Source organism: Pseudopipra pipra, chromosome 21 (genome assembly GCF_036250125.1).
Source record: "Pseudopipra pipra isolate bDixPip1 chromosome 21, bDixPip1.hap1, whole genome shotgun sequence".
Classification (NCBI taxonomy): Eukaryota; Metazoa; Chordata; class Aves; order Passeriformes; family Pipridae; genus Pseudopipra; species Pseudopipra pipra.
Genome location: NC_087569.1, coordinates 7,498,952 through 7,511,856, shown reverse-complemented (window position 1 = coordinate 7,511,856; position 12,905 = coordinate 7,498,952). Strand labels below are relative to the sequence as shown.

The 12,905-nt window shown below is 43.4% G+C and overlaps 1 protein-coding gene across 7 annotated transcripts in view; it reads right to left on the bottom strand.

The window, feature by feature from the left end:
• Positions 1-423: 423 nt before the first annotated feature.
• The window catches only part of EFCAB5 (EF-hand calcium binding domain 5), a 36,665-nt gene continuing 24,183 nt past the window's right edge, over positions 424-12,905 (bottom strand). For 4 of the 7 annotated variants that reach the window (XM_064677457.1, XM_064677460.1, XM_064677458.1 and 1 more), the window contains 11 exons: positions 11,965-12,179; positions 10,593-10,749; positions 8,249-8,538; positions 7,245-7,423; positions 6,278-6,506; positions 5,417-5,569; positions 4,163-4,254; positions 3,143-3,396; positions 2,361-2,590; positions 2,076-2,169; positions 424-619 (listed from right to left, as the gene is read on the bottom strand). In XM_064677457.1, the coding sequence (XP_064533527.1) occupies positions 483-619; positions 2,076-2,169; positions 2,361-2,590; positions 3,143-3,396; positions 4,163-4,254; positions 5,417-5,569; positions 6,278-6,506; positions 7,245-7,423; positions 8,249-8,538; positions 10,593-10,749; positions 11,965-12,179 (2,030 nt within the window). In that variant the 3' untranslated portion in view covers positions 424-482. Of the gene's footprint in view, positions 620-2,075; positions 2,170-2,360; positions 2,591-3,142; positions 3,397-4,162; positions 4,255-5,416; positions 5,570-6,277; positions 6,507-7,244; positions 7,424-8,248; positions 8,539-10,592; positions 10,750-11,964; positions 12,180-12,905 lie in introns of those variants that run through there. The other 3 variants (XM_064677461.1, XR_010435554.1, XR_010435555.1) reach the window with 3 other exon arrangements.

Sequence of the window (12,905 nt, the reverse complement as noted above, 5' to 3'; positions counted from 1 at the left end):
AACAGTGTTGGGCTTTTCTGCAGCGTGTTCAGAAGAATGTTACAAAATGCTGATTAATAACCTCTGCTTAAAATTATTCAATAATTTTCAATAAAAGTCATTTAAGGTGACTGAATCTTGAAAATTTTTGCTGTATCATTTATGAGCATTGTAGCTGGGGAGTCATAAAGTCACTACTTAAAAACACCCAAAACTTTATTCAAGCCTTTAAAATTCAGTAGCTATATTAGAAAAATTGTTTCCTTTAATGTTTTTATTGCTTTTTCTTAATAATCCTTAACAGACTTCCTATCATTTTAACTAGTAATCCCTAACAAACTTCAACCATCTTAACAACAAATACTTAGTGGCTATGCTTAAAAAAATAGAAAAACAACAGTTAATTTAAATTTTAAAATTTGTGAAATACTAGAATCACGAGGGTTAGACGAGGAATTAAGAGATTTAATTGGAGGCACACAACAACTGGATGCCAGAAGGAACTAAGGATGGGGTTTTTCACTGCGTTGGGTTTTTTCACTCCCTGTGATCTCTGCGAGTGCCAGGCAGGTGTGAACCCAGTGGTACAGGAACTCGGCTGGAGCACAGCCCTGCTGCCACACCGCCGCTCGAGGGACACCTGCAACAAAAAAAGAGCTGTAACTACAAGAGGGAAAGTCAAAACCATGAGCAGTGTTGCCACAAAATCAAAGAGAGGTCATCCCATCAGCAGTGCTTTCCCTGAGTCCAGTAATTCCACCCTGCAGAATGGTGATGCTTTGAAAGGCACCGAGCATTATCGTGACAGTGACCTGTCAAGCACAGAAGTGCTGACTTTTTATTATAATTTATCCTGTATTGTGGTAGGTCCCCTACTGTACAAGTGCTCTGCTATATTTTAATGCTAAACTTTTGATAATCAAAAATACAGTGAGAAAAGTGCTTTTTTTAATCCAAGTTCAGATTTAAGAGTAATATCATTCAAAGCTTTTATTAAGTGCTATTAAAAGTCACCACATAATCATGCCATAAAGGTTGCTCTGTCCATAGAATACAGGTTGTTTTGTGCTCTGTTCTATATTACAGCACAAATATATGGAACATATGTGTATTACCTGATGTTCATTTTAAAGGAATTCCTGTAACTGTGAGTTATACCTGCATTTCATCCCGGGAAACCAACCTTTCCTAGCATACCAGCAATTGGCCAAAGCTGTATTCTTTAATCTAGTTACATCTTTGTCCATAGCTGTAGGAACATCAGATGCTGTAGGCCTGCCTTGTTCTTTCCAGTGAATTAGTTTAATATATATGAGGAGAACACATGAAAAGGAACCATGACGGCCTCAAGTGTTTACTCTTTATCAGCAGGCAAGGTACTGTTGATAAATATCTCCAGCTAAATTAATAACTCTTGTCCAGGTTTGTTTTTTAACAGGCCTCTCAGATCATCAAGGGAGAGATCTCAACAAGAACAAGTAATTTCTCTTGCAGTGATATTGCAAATAATAATAATAATAATAGCCTCTTGAGTGCCCTGGCACCAAAAAAGCCCATGTTTATTAAAGGAGAGAAAGACAGGCTGAAAAGCAGCTCCTGTTTGTGGCCAGTGAGTACATTAAGCACTTGGCAGATGGTGTTTACAAAGAGGAGGGCTCACACTGTCCTCCCACAGTCATGTTCCTGTTTGGAGCTGGGTCAGTCCCTAGGGCAGGGCACAGAGGTCTGAAGTAGATTTGCTTGCCAAAAGAACCATCATTCTTCATATGTCTTCACGTATTACTTGCCAAAAGAACTCTCATTCTTCATATGTTTGTCTGGAGGTGTACAATGAGATCACTTGTTCTGGAAGCTTTCAAAGCTGATCTGCTCCCCTTTCTTTAAGGCCGTGAATTTTGAGTCTAAATTTAACGGGTTGACTTCTAGTGACCAAAAAAGATTGCAGATATTTAGGAACCTTTATCTGTTGTTTAATCTCTTGTGAAATCAAAGTTAATTTGTGAAGTAAGGACCTTAAAAGTACTCAGCTGAAGGTGGCCACCGACACTATTTCTGAGCTGTGCCTGGGAACCTCACAAGGAGTTTGTGATATTTACCAGTGATGCAGTCCAGCAGCTCTGCTTGAATTTGCACAGATGCAGCAGTTGGATCAAAGCAATAAATCTCCTGAATCAAATTGTCATCAAGTTTCTGCAATGCAAAGAACAGAAAGAGTCGGGTGGTGATGAAAAGGTTACAGAATCAAAGATGGCAGAGAGAAGCATACAGGAAATCTATAGGTAATGAATTATTTCACTGCCAATTCCCCCTTGGCAAATTCCACTGATTCTTCTTGAGGGAGCAGTAATAGAAAACAAACTCTCAGTGATTTGAAGTCTCACCAGTTTACACTGACTCCAGTTCTCGATCTCCTCTGAGCCCTTCCAGTCTGGATGCAAAAGCAACAGCACAGCCTTAATGATGTCGTGTAGCAGAGCTGGGGGTTCTGCACAGCTCTTTACTCCAGCAAAGCTCTCGGCACCGAGTTTCCGGACACACTGGCGCAGGTCCTGCAGCATGAACCGCTGGAACAGAAACCCTGGGTGCCTCACCTTTGCCACCCGTTCTGCCTCTGCAATCAAAACCAAACCTCTCAAGAAGTTGCTCAGAAACATCTGCTACTCAAGAATTACATTACTGACTGATGGGCTCTGCCCTCTTTGTGATTAACTCTTTGCCTCTTTGATTGATTTGTTTACAGTCCAAGTATCCTACCAAGCTTTAAAAACGGATATGTGCTTGAGAAGGGGACAACACAGGGGAAGCAGAGGTCCTGAGACCATGAAGGGTTCAGGCCTGCAGACAATTCTATGACATTCAAATTCTTTTGCTCTTAGTCAGAGCAGTTCTGAGGAGGACAGGCTAGATCCCTGAGGGTGATAAGGCACCTTGCTTCACACCTCTGATTTCAGCACAAAGTACCCTGTGAACCAGAGTTAAAATCTAACCATTCTGTTTAACTGTGCTCCACTAAGCTCTTAGGCTTACTCAGAAGTTGTTTACATAAACCAAAGATTTGTATTTGTCTTTCCATACTTGTAGGAAAGATACCTTAGATGTGATTTTACTGAGATTCCTAATTTCACTCCTAAAAAACCCTATCTTGTCTCTGTATGCACAATACCCAGCACATAGGTTGGTTCTGTTTCCTCTAGAGACCTCCACAGGATCTCCAAGCAGGCGGCTTGGACCATCTTTAGCATTTTCTGCAGGTCTTTCTGTTCCTGAGGTGGTAATTTCTTGTGGTGTCCAATGCTGATATCAAATATGCCAAGAGCTTGTCCTGATAGGTCATGGAGAGGTACTGCAATGTGCTGTTCTCCACGGACAGCAGTGAGAGCGGCCTCTAAACTGTCTGTGCACCTAAACAGGTAATCCCTGAAATAAAACGTACTAGATTTTATCATTCTGCTTTCTTTTGGTAATTTACTTAGCATATTTTAATAAGATGCCATTCACCTCTCACTGCTAAGGGTATTACATTACTAAATCATAGGTTATTTCCTTGAGCTGAAATATGCACAGCTCTAAGTATCATTCCAGCCAAAGGAGAAAATAGCACTGGGAACACATATTGCTTAGCCAAGGTGACTGCTGAAAATCCTAAATATTTAACAAACCTTGCTTTAAAAACAGTTTTCTGTTTATAAATGCAGTGACAATATAAATCCATAGAGTTTTATAAAAAGTAAAAACAGCTGCTAGAACAGCAAATAGCTGTTCAAGCAACTTTGACCACAGGGATGATATGCTTGAAAGACAAGTCTGTGAGGATCTTGACAGTGGAAGGAAACAGCCAGCTGAAGGAAATGAGACTAATGTGGCCAGGAAAGGGGACAGATTAATTTAAAGAGCAAAATGGTTCAGTGTAGGCTTTAATCCTGCAAACCTTGGCAGCTCAGCTACTAAGTATTAAATCAGAAGTTGTTTTTGGAAGCCTAAACTCAAAGAGAAAATACCCCTCACCCCTTCACAGTTCAGTGTCACGTGTGTACGCACCAGGAGCCTTGATAGTGACAGAGCTACAGCCAGACACTGCCACAGGGCTGCACTACCAGGGGCTTTGTGCAACATGGATCATGCCTGATGTAGGCTGAGTCTAAGAGCAGAGGGGACTATTCCTACTCTGGCCACTGGAGCCTACCTTAGCAGGTTTTCTTCTCTGAGGAGAAGAGCAGGAGAGCTATGGATTTCTTTTTGTCCTGTGTTATCTGTAGTGATCATCTTGCACAGAGCCTGCCAGACAGAAAAGAGAGGTTTAGCTGCATCCAAGAAAGGAACAGATATTTTGAAGTTTAGAGGGAGAGGAAATGGCTTATTTCTTATAGGAAACTCCTATGTACGTTCAAGGGGTGGTTTAAAGACATCTCCCAACAATGGTTGGTTTTATTCCCACACTGTATCACTCAAGATACGTGAAGAATGTGCCCTGAACCTCCCTCAGCCAGACTATTTAATCCACCCCCAGGCTCCACACTGAGGAACACCCACAGACCTAGAGGCTTCCATTCTTTTTCCCATCCTTTCTCATGTCATGTTTGTGTCAGTGTGCCTTGGCACGTGAAAAGCACAGAGGGGAGTGAGTGACCTGGCTATCAGGAAGCTAATGAGGGAACAGTGCTGAGCCTGGAATGACAACAGAACACTGCCAACATAAACCATGCTTATCAGAGGAAGCAGCTGAATTATGGCTACAGCAGATGTCATACAGACTTTGGGATGACATGGGATCGGTCCTAAATATTGCATACACTTTTCTTCTTCTTAACTCGCTGGTACATGAAGTGACAAGCTTCCCAGGGCCTGAGTGCCTGCTGAACAACTGGAATCTGACCTGCACTGAGTGGGGGCTGCCTTTACAAGCTGCCTAATTGGGAATCAGCCACTTCCTGAGCTGTATTTACATCTTGGCTGCTGACATTAGTTCAGAACAAAGAGCTAATACATTAGCTGAAACGTTCTTTTTTCCCTGTAAAGTACCATAACTTTGACATGCAGAGAATCTCCACAGAAGAGCATCTCCCTTTGTGGAGGTTCCAGACAGCAAAGCTATGGATGGATGGGTGGGTGTGGGGTTTTGCTCTATTGGTTGCTATGCAGCAGTGAGCACTGAGGTAGGAGAATATTCCCTTTTCCCATGGAGAAGGGTCTATACTAGCACTGCTCTTGAATTGTTTTACATGGGAAGATGGAAAGAATGAAGAAGGATCTCCTTTATAGAGGGAAACTTCCTTCTCTACCTTTGTAGCCCTTTTGTTGCATGGGCAGGCACAAGAATCTTGGGCAGGCTTCAGTTTTAACAATAAAACCATTGGGAAAACACAGGCACTAGGGCTGGCACATCTTCCTTAAGCAGCCTTTCAGCCCCTGACAATTACAGACCTTTTCTCTGCAGTACCTTGTCTTTGGCAGGCTCCACCAGGTACATGGTGACAGTGTGGATGCTGGGTGTCCTGGGATACAACCAGCCCAGAGCATAAAGAGCCATTTGTAGGACATTTTCCCGTGTGCAGATATGGTGGTAGGCTTTGCTGAATGCATGGGAAACTCCCTGTGAAAGCAGAATCCTCCATATGAGCCAGACAATTCCACAAGATTTGGGGGGAAAAAGCTGGGGAAGTGTTCATGAAGCAAAATGGTTGTAAGAAGTTACTTTAATCTGAACTTGTAGAGCTGGAAAATGACTGTGAAATGTCCTTTATCAAATAATGCTCTAAAGTTTCCCAGTACCAGGTCACAGCCAAGTGACTGGTAAGTCCTAAACTAGATCAGCCGGTTTTTAGTGGAAATAGCCAAACGGACTGGTAAGGCTGGCTTGCTGCGCTCCCTGCTGTCCAGAGGATGCACCCGCACTGAGGTTGATTCCAAAGAGCATCCCAAAGAAATCCGGGCTGCTGTTGCTTTCTGTTATTCCACCACGTAAAAAGTAAGGTTTCATGCCACTTTATGGAAATGAACACAAAAATGAGGTTGAGAGCTTCAAGAAATAAAAGCTGCTATCTTTGGGCTTTGCACAAAAGGACAAGTAATTTACTAGTCAGGAGAAGATTAAATAAATTCCTGATGAAGTGATAGCTCAGTTGGTTTCAGGGAAGACACTATTAAGGTGTCCTGCTCACACCACTTTCCCCCTATACTGCAGAAAGGGACCAATAGATCTTTTCTTAGTTGTACATCTTACATTTACTCAGAACAAACATGTAAAAATCGCAAGTTTTTAGCAGATTGGACTAAGAAACTGCTTTCTGATGGTGCCCACCTGGTAGAAAATGATCTCATGGGTCAGAAAGATGGTTTTGTCACACTGGTCCCGAAGAGTGTCAAGTCCTAGAATGCCAAAGACTCTCCAGCGAGCATCATACAGGGGCAGCACCAGGAGGGAACCTTTCCTCTCCTCCACTGGGCGCTCAGAGTTCCAGAAATGGATATTTCCGTGGAGCTGAACTCTTGGAACATGGATTGGCTTTCCTTCATCAACAGCTGCAAAGCTGAAAAATAAATTTATGAGGAGGTTTGTTGGGAGGAGCAGAAAGCCTTTAGTGAAACAGTAAATACTGCAGAGCTTTGATCTCTCCCTGCTTTTTGGCATCAGAGGAGGAAGGTGTGAGCTCTGTACTCTGACCACACCCAGCAATACCACATTTACCACTTGTATCCGAAAGATAGTGGTAATAAATAAGTCACTCTTCATCCTTAGGACATTTTAAAACATCAGCTAATGAATGGAATGAAAAGGAATACAGAAGCAAGCAGCAGTTACATTTAATAGGTTAGAAGCAGCAATATTTAAAGAGACAACTATGTCTGGCTTTTGGAAATGACAAGTGAAGAGGCATGAAAGCTGTTTATAGCATAAACACTAGGGAGGGAAAGGCATTGTTCTAAAAAAATATCCTGTGGATATAAAATTGTGTATGGGAATTAATTTTTAAAGAAGGAAATGTAGGCCCAATGCCACAGACATTTGCTAAAGGATGAGATTCATTAGACTGTGAGCTAATATCCCCAAGGAAAGGAGTGAAATCCCAAACAGAGCAGTTCTAAGAAGACCGTGCAGAGTATAGGACGTTTATAGGATATTGGATCCTTCCACAACAGTCTCTCAGGAGATTTCCTCTCTGGAGTACTCCATGACCCTGTTTCCAGTGCATCCCAAACACTGCCCAGTACCCCTACATTCCAAATAGTTTTGAGAAAAAGGAACAGTTTTTTGCAGCTTTTCTTACCTTATTCCTTTCATGTGTCTGTGAAGTGTCTGGTTCAGGACATGCGGAGCATCGTCCGCAGTACAGGCCACGTAGCGCAGGAGAACCTGGCCCTGGCCCTGCTCTGCTGGGAGCTGGTTCTCTTCCAAAAGGGCAATGTAGGCACTGATCTTCTTGTTACCCCCATGGGCTTCTGCATCCTAGCAACCAAATGTTTCCCATTACATTATGGGCATTAGCCACTGACCACTGCCCTTATTTCATGTCCTTAGCACTTGTCTCTTTTGTGCTGAGGTGCTGCTCTGGGTCACTGAGTCTGTGTGTCACACACCCCCAGCGTGACGTGACAAGCAAAAATACTCGGTATTTTGATTGGCAAGGAAAATGGATTTCTTGTTTCCTGCTCTTAATGGGGAGAAGTAAATAATATAAAAATAATCCCTTACTATAATCCCTAAGCAAAAGTCCTGTGGATTTCTTCCCTAATAGGAGATTTCTTTGGGAAAAAAAAAACACAAACAAGTGCCAGAGTTGCCACATTTACAAACCTGGACAATACTAGAAGAACACTTCAGAGAGAAGTTTGGCTTTGAGGGGGGCTTTAATAGTGAGGACAAACAGCTAAAGTTGCAGCTGTAATTTAAAAATGAAAATATTTCCACTACAAATTAACCATCTTTGTCCCAAACTGACTCTGGTGTGTTTCATTTCAGAAGCTCCAAAACTATAACTACTGATTTCCAGATCTGATCTGAGTCAGTTCTTCCAAATTGAGATATAAGTTTTCATGAGATTCCTTCTGTATTGGCATAGCAAGGACAAGAATCCTTGCATTGCTGATCTATCAGTGACCCTTTCTGTGCAAAACCACAGGCTCTCCTGAACATCAGCTAAGTACAGGGAAGCACAAGGAAACAGCCTCAGAGCAGCTTCCCAGGCTACCTGTGAGTTCCACTCAATTCCAGGGTTTGGAATCAGTGTCCTGACCGAACACAAGCACCTCTTGTGCTCCCTGGGATGCCCACCTGGGAGATGGCCTTAAGCACTGCTTTGTACACCGATTCCATCCTTGCTCCGCCGGTCTCAGCCGCTTGCTGGATATCCTGCAGCCACTTCCTCCTGGTTAAGCTTTGCAAGGACTCCCTATGACTTTGCTCCACACTTGTGGTCAGAAATCTCACCAAGTTATCAATAGATTCATCCTCATTGCCAGTTAACTCAGAAGCAATTAACTCAAGGAAGGTCTGGAATACCTTTGGGGATACCATCTCCACTCTGCTGAGCTGGGGGTATCGGGAGCAAAGGTGTGCCTTTGCTAGTAGAAAAAAAAAAAAAAACAACAGAAAATAAGACAGACAATCTAGTTGATTAATCAGTTTTGCAGAATATTAATCAAGCCCTAAACTGTCTTTGGATGGGGTGTTCTAGTCTATTGTTCTGGATTTCTTTCAGCTATCTCCTAAATGGAAGTTGTCACAGTGACAGGTAATCTCCAGCTTCCACGCTGGATTCCTCCTTTCCTCTGGACGCCTGCTTTCCCTCCTAGTGAGAAGGAACCCTGCACAGCACTGGTTTCTACCCGGGTGTTGGTTAAATCAGCGGCCGGTCTGCCCGAGCTGTCCCAGCCCTGCGCAGGCTCTCCCCAACCCCAGCTCTGGGCTCACGGGGGTGCTCTTGCACAGCCTGAGGAAGGTGCAGGCGCCTGCCTGGCTTCGGGATTCACGGGAGCTCTGTGACTAACGCTTCCATCATTTTTTCTGCATCCTGATTTCAAATCCTGTTGGACCCGAAGATGTCCCTGGTCATGGCAGGGGGCTGGACTAGATGACCTTTGAAGGTCCTTTCCAACCCAAATCATTCCATCATTATTATCACCGATTTCAGCTGTAGAAGTAGCAAGTACTAACTGGCCCAGTCATGGTGGAGCTGCCTGTTAATTCTGTCTTATCCAGCTCATCATCTAAAGAACATTCAGTATTCTTAATTTAATTTCTGATTTTCTGACAGAACTAGGATGGAGAATTTTTTGATGGTATAAAAATATTTGGATATTCACCTCTTCTTTCTCCTCTCTTTACAGAAAAGATGAAGAAAGAAATATGCATGAAGTTGAATGCAGTATGATCACTTCCTTCACTACTGAGCCACAGCATAATGCATAATTTTCCCCATTATATCTAATGTTACACTTTTCATTTACAAGGAAAATGAAATAATTCTACTTATTCTTCACTCTATTTCCATCCAGGAGCAATGTAAGGTCTATGAACCCTCCCCCCAGACCTGCTTGTTCCATGTCTTTGAGAGATTAGGTTGAAGCTGCTAGAAATAGTTTTATGTTGCTGGTATTGATTTTGCTATGCTCTCTTTCTATTTATTTGTCCTTTAGTTTATGAGCCCTTCATGGAAGGGACTATGTCCTTCCATATTTCCATAGTCTGTTCTGGCATGCTTTGAATACAAGAGAGCAGTAAAGTGCCAGTTTTTCCTGGCTGGACAGACAGTCACCAAACATGACAGGTCGGTGTGTTCCCCACCCCACCGGCTGCCTCCAGTGAGCTAAACAATAAACAAGTTTTGGTGCTTGCCAAAACAAGCCATTTTTAGTGATCTGCAGCAGAACAAGCAGCATGAAGATGAGCATGGAGATGAAAAAAACAGTCCTCTCCACCCAAGCACACATGCAGACATGTTCTTAATTGCTAACACAGTATTTCAGAACACCTTATACCCACTTGTTAATATGCATGAGGCTGCCAGACAGGTTCAGGTGAACCTGCAGTGCTTCTGTCTGACCCAAGTCTATTTTGTCAAGGACCAAATTTGCTAAGTTTATTCAGAGAAATGAACCAACAGAGAAGCGAGACTCGAGGTTGCTAATTCATGAGAGCTGTGTGACAGTGTGGATTACTATGAGCTATTTGAGACCCATGAGGAAAGCTGTTCTCTCCTATGAGGTACATTCCTGCAGCAAGCACAATAAAATGTATCTATTCAAAATAGCTGGATAACACAGATGGACTAGACTAAAAGTGCAAACATGTCCTCAGGCTTTACGTGTGTTTTTTCACTGCCATATCACATGTATACATTGCATGTTACAGCTGAAATAAGTGTTCAACACATCCCAGTGTCAGAAAGCACTGAGCTACTTCTCTGCCTGGGAGTCTTGCACAGAAGGAGGACATGGAGCTGTGCATTAACAAGCAGGTCTGGGTAACTGTTCCTTTTCATTTTACAGCTCATACCATGTATGCTTATGACTGCTTGCAAAACCAAACTGGTGCTTGCCAGCAACCTCACTAGCACCGTCACTGAATGGTTGAAGGTCTACTGGGTTGTTCTCCCAGAGCAGAGCTGTCTCCTTACCCTTCATCAACGCCTCTTTTTTCATGCCTCCCATGAATTTGCTCAGAACAGCATCCACCTCTTCCAGGTCCAGAAACCCATGTCCATTGCTGTCCCACTTTTCAAAAAGTGCCTCCAAAAGCAGTTTCCGTTGGGCCGCCCGAGCCATGTGGTGAACCTGCAACAGAGGAACAGCTGGTCTGGGTAACTCCTGGGTAACTCCTGGACACTGATGCTGGGTGTCTACACAGTGTGGGCACTGCAGTGCTGTGCCACTCACATCATTCCTATGGACCAGGCCAAATCTGTACATACACGGCTCAGACCTGCAGATGAATCATTAAACCTGGGAGATACTTAGAAACACTAAACACAGGTGACGGTTCAGTTTACCAGGCTGGACCAGCACTGCAGAGAGTTATTTCACAGGGAACAAATGAAGCCTGTGCTGGATTTAAGGTAAGGTCAACTGAGGTAAATGCAAGTTTCCCAGAATACAAATGTCTCCCTAGCAAGAACTAACCACAGCCTTGTCAGTGACACCCAGAGATGTGACAGTTTGTATTTCTGTACATTGTTATTTTGCTGGTGCTGCCCTGAAGTGTGTGGGCTATGAGCAAATGCATGTACCATTTGTCCTCTAAACCCAGCACAGAGGGATAACTGGCTGGAGTGGAATCCTCTCAAAGGCCAAAATCCTGGCAGTGTGTGCTGTGTTCAGTGAGGGCTGGAGAGCCGTCAGATCCAATATCTCATTCAAATTAGGTCAGCAGCACAGAGGGAAACCAGAAAGAGGTCTGAGGAAAACACAGCTAGAAAGACCCACAGAGAGACACACAACAGACCTGAAGTGATATGGGGCACCCTGATGCTGTGCAGGAGGAAGGGGAATTTTTTTTTTAACACATGGCAAGAGCACCTTGTAACTTAAGCACAGAGAAGCATATGCACAGTAACATCCAGCCATGCACATAGCAGACCCAAACACACTTGTTTTAAAATCCTCCCCAAACATCCACAACCTCCTGTGTACATGCCAGTGCAGTAGGTCAGAGATCAGGTTCTTGGCTATTATAAAGGTGAATAAGCAGAATGGAATGTTTTGGGCTCTTTCACAATTAACTATCAACTGTTGTCTCACTGAGTCCGGCTCTAGGACAGACAGACAGCCTCTTACAGGACAAGTCTGTCATCACTTCCAGAGCTGAGGGCTAGGGAGGGAGCATCTGTATGAAAACAAAGGGGTCAAAGGTTTCCTGAAGAAATAGGGGATGCAAGACTGCAAGCAGAGAACTCTGCCAGTGTGAGATTAACAGTTGACTTTGTAAGTGTCTGTAGGCATTTGCTTGTTTTTTGTTTGGACACGGGATCAGCAAAACTTATCAATATTTACTTTTTCTAGTTGTTCCATTTTTTCCTCCTCTGTCTGCTTGTACTCTTCTTTGATAAATGCAGTAAGCCTCTTCACAGTAGGCAGAGAACTATCTTGGCCAACAAACGTCTCCATGAGCTGTACAAACTGTGGCTGGGTGAGGCAGCTTGCACCGAAGGAACTCTGAGTACAAGGAGCCCGATGGTTCTGAATCTGTGCCATGCTGGGACCTGAGTCTCAAAGGCAGAAAGCACAGTGTGTCACAGAAAGCCAAATGCTGCCCTAAAGCCAGGCACGTGGCAGCTATCAACTCACTCCTCAATCCTGCACTTCCTATCCAGGGAAATTACAGCTGAATCCAGACTGACTCCATGCTGAGTAAAGGCCTTAATCTGCTTATACTGTTCTAATAGTAGCTCTTCAGAGCCAGTCTGGCATGGATGGCAATGTACAGCCAGGTCAACCTCTGAACACAGGTGAGCTGAAATTCCTGTTACTCAGCAAGGGGCTGTCTGAGACAAAGACTATCTGAGGTACTGCATGTCCCAAACAATGCAGGATGCACATCCTGCATAACACTGGAAGTTAACTCAGAAAGCTGTAGGTACCAGTGGGCTGTACCATCAGATTTACAACCCTTTACATAATAAGTCTGTCACTAGATTGCTTGGGCAATGTAGACCCAGTTCTTGCAGTTTTCTAAACTGTGAGACATAAGAGAGTGTTCACAGAGCACTGGCAAGGAGGTTGGTCCTTCTCAGATGTTTAAGAAGGTACCTCTTTGAAACACACAGCTGTCTGATCACAGCCTTCCTGGAACAAGGGCCTTTGTACACAATGAAGTATGATCATCCTTTGGAAACACAGTGAGAGATTAAAATAAAAGGTTTCTGCTATATGATATCATATCTCCCTATGGGCAATAACAGGCTAAAAATTATTAAAGTCATTTCTAGATTTAA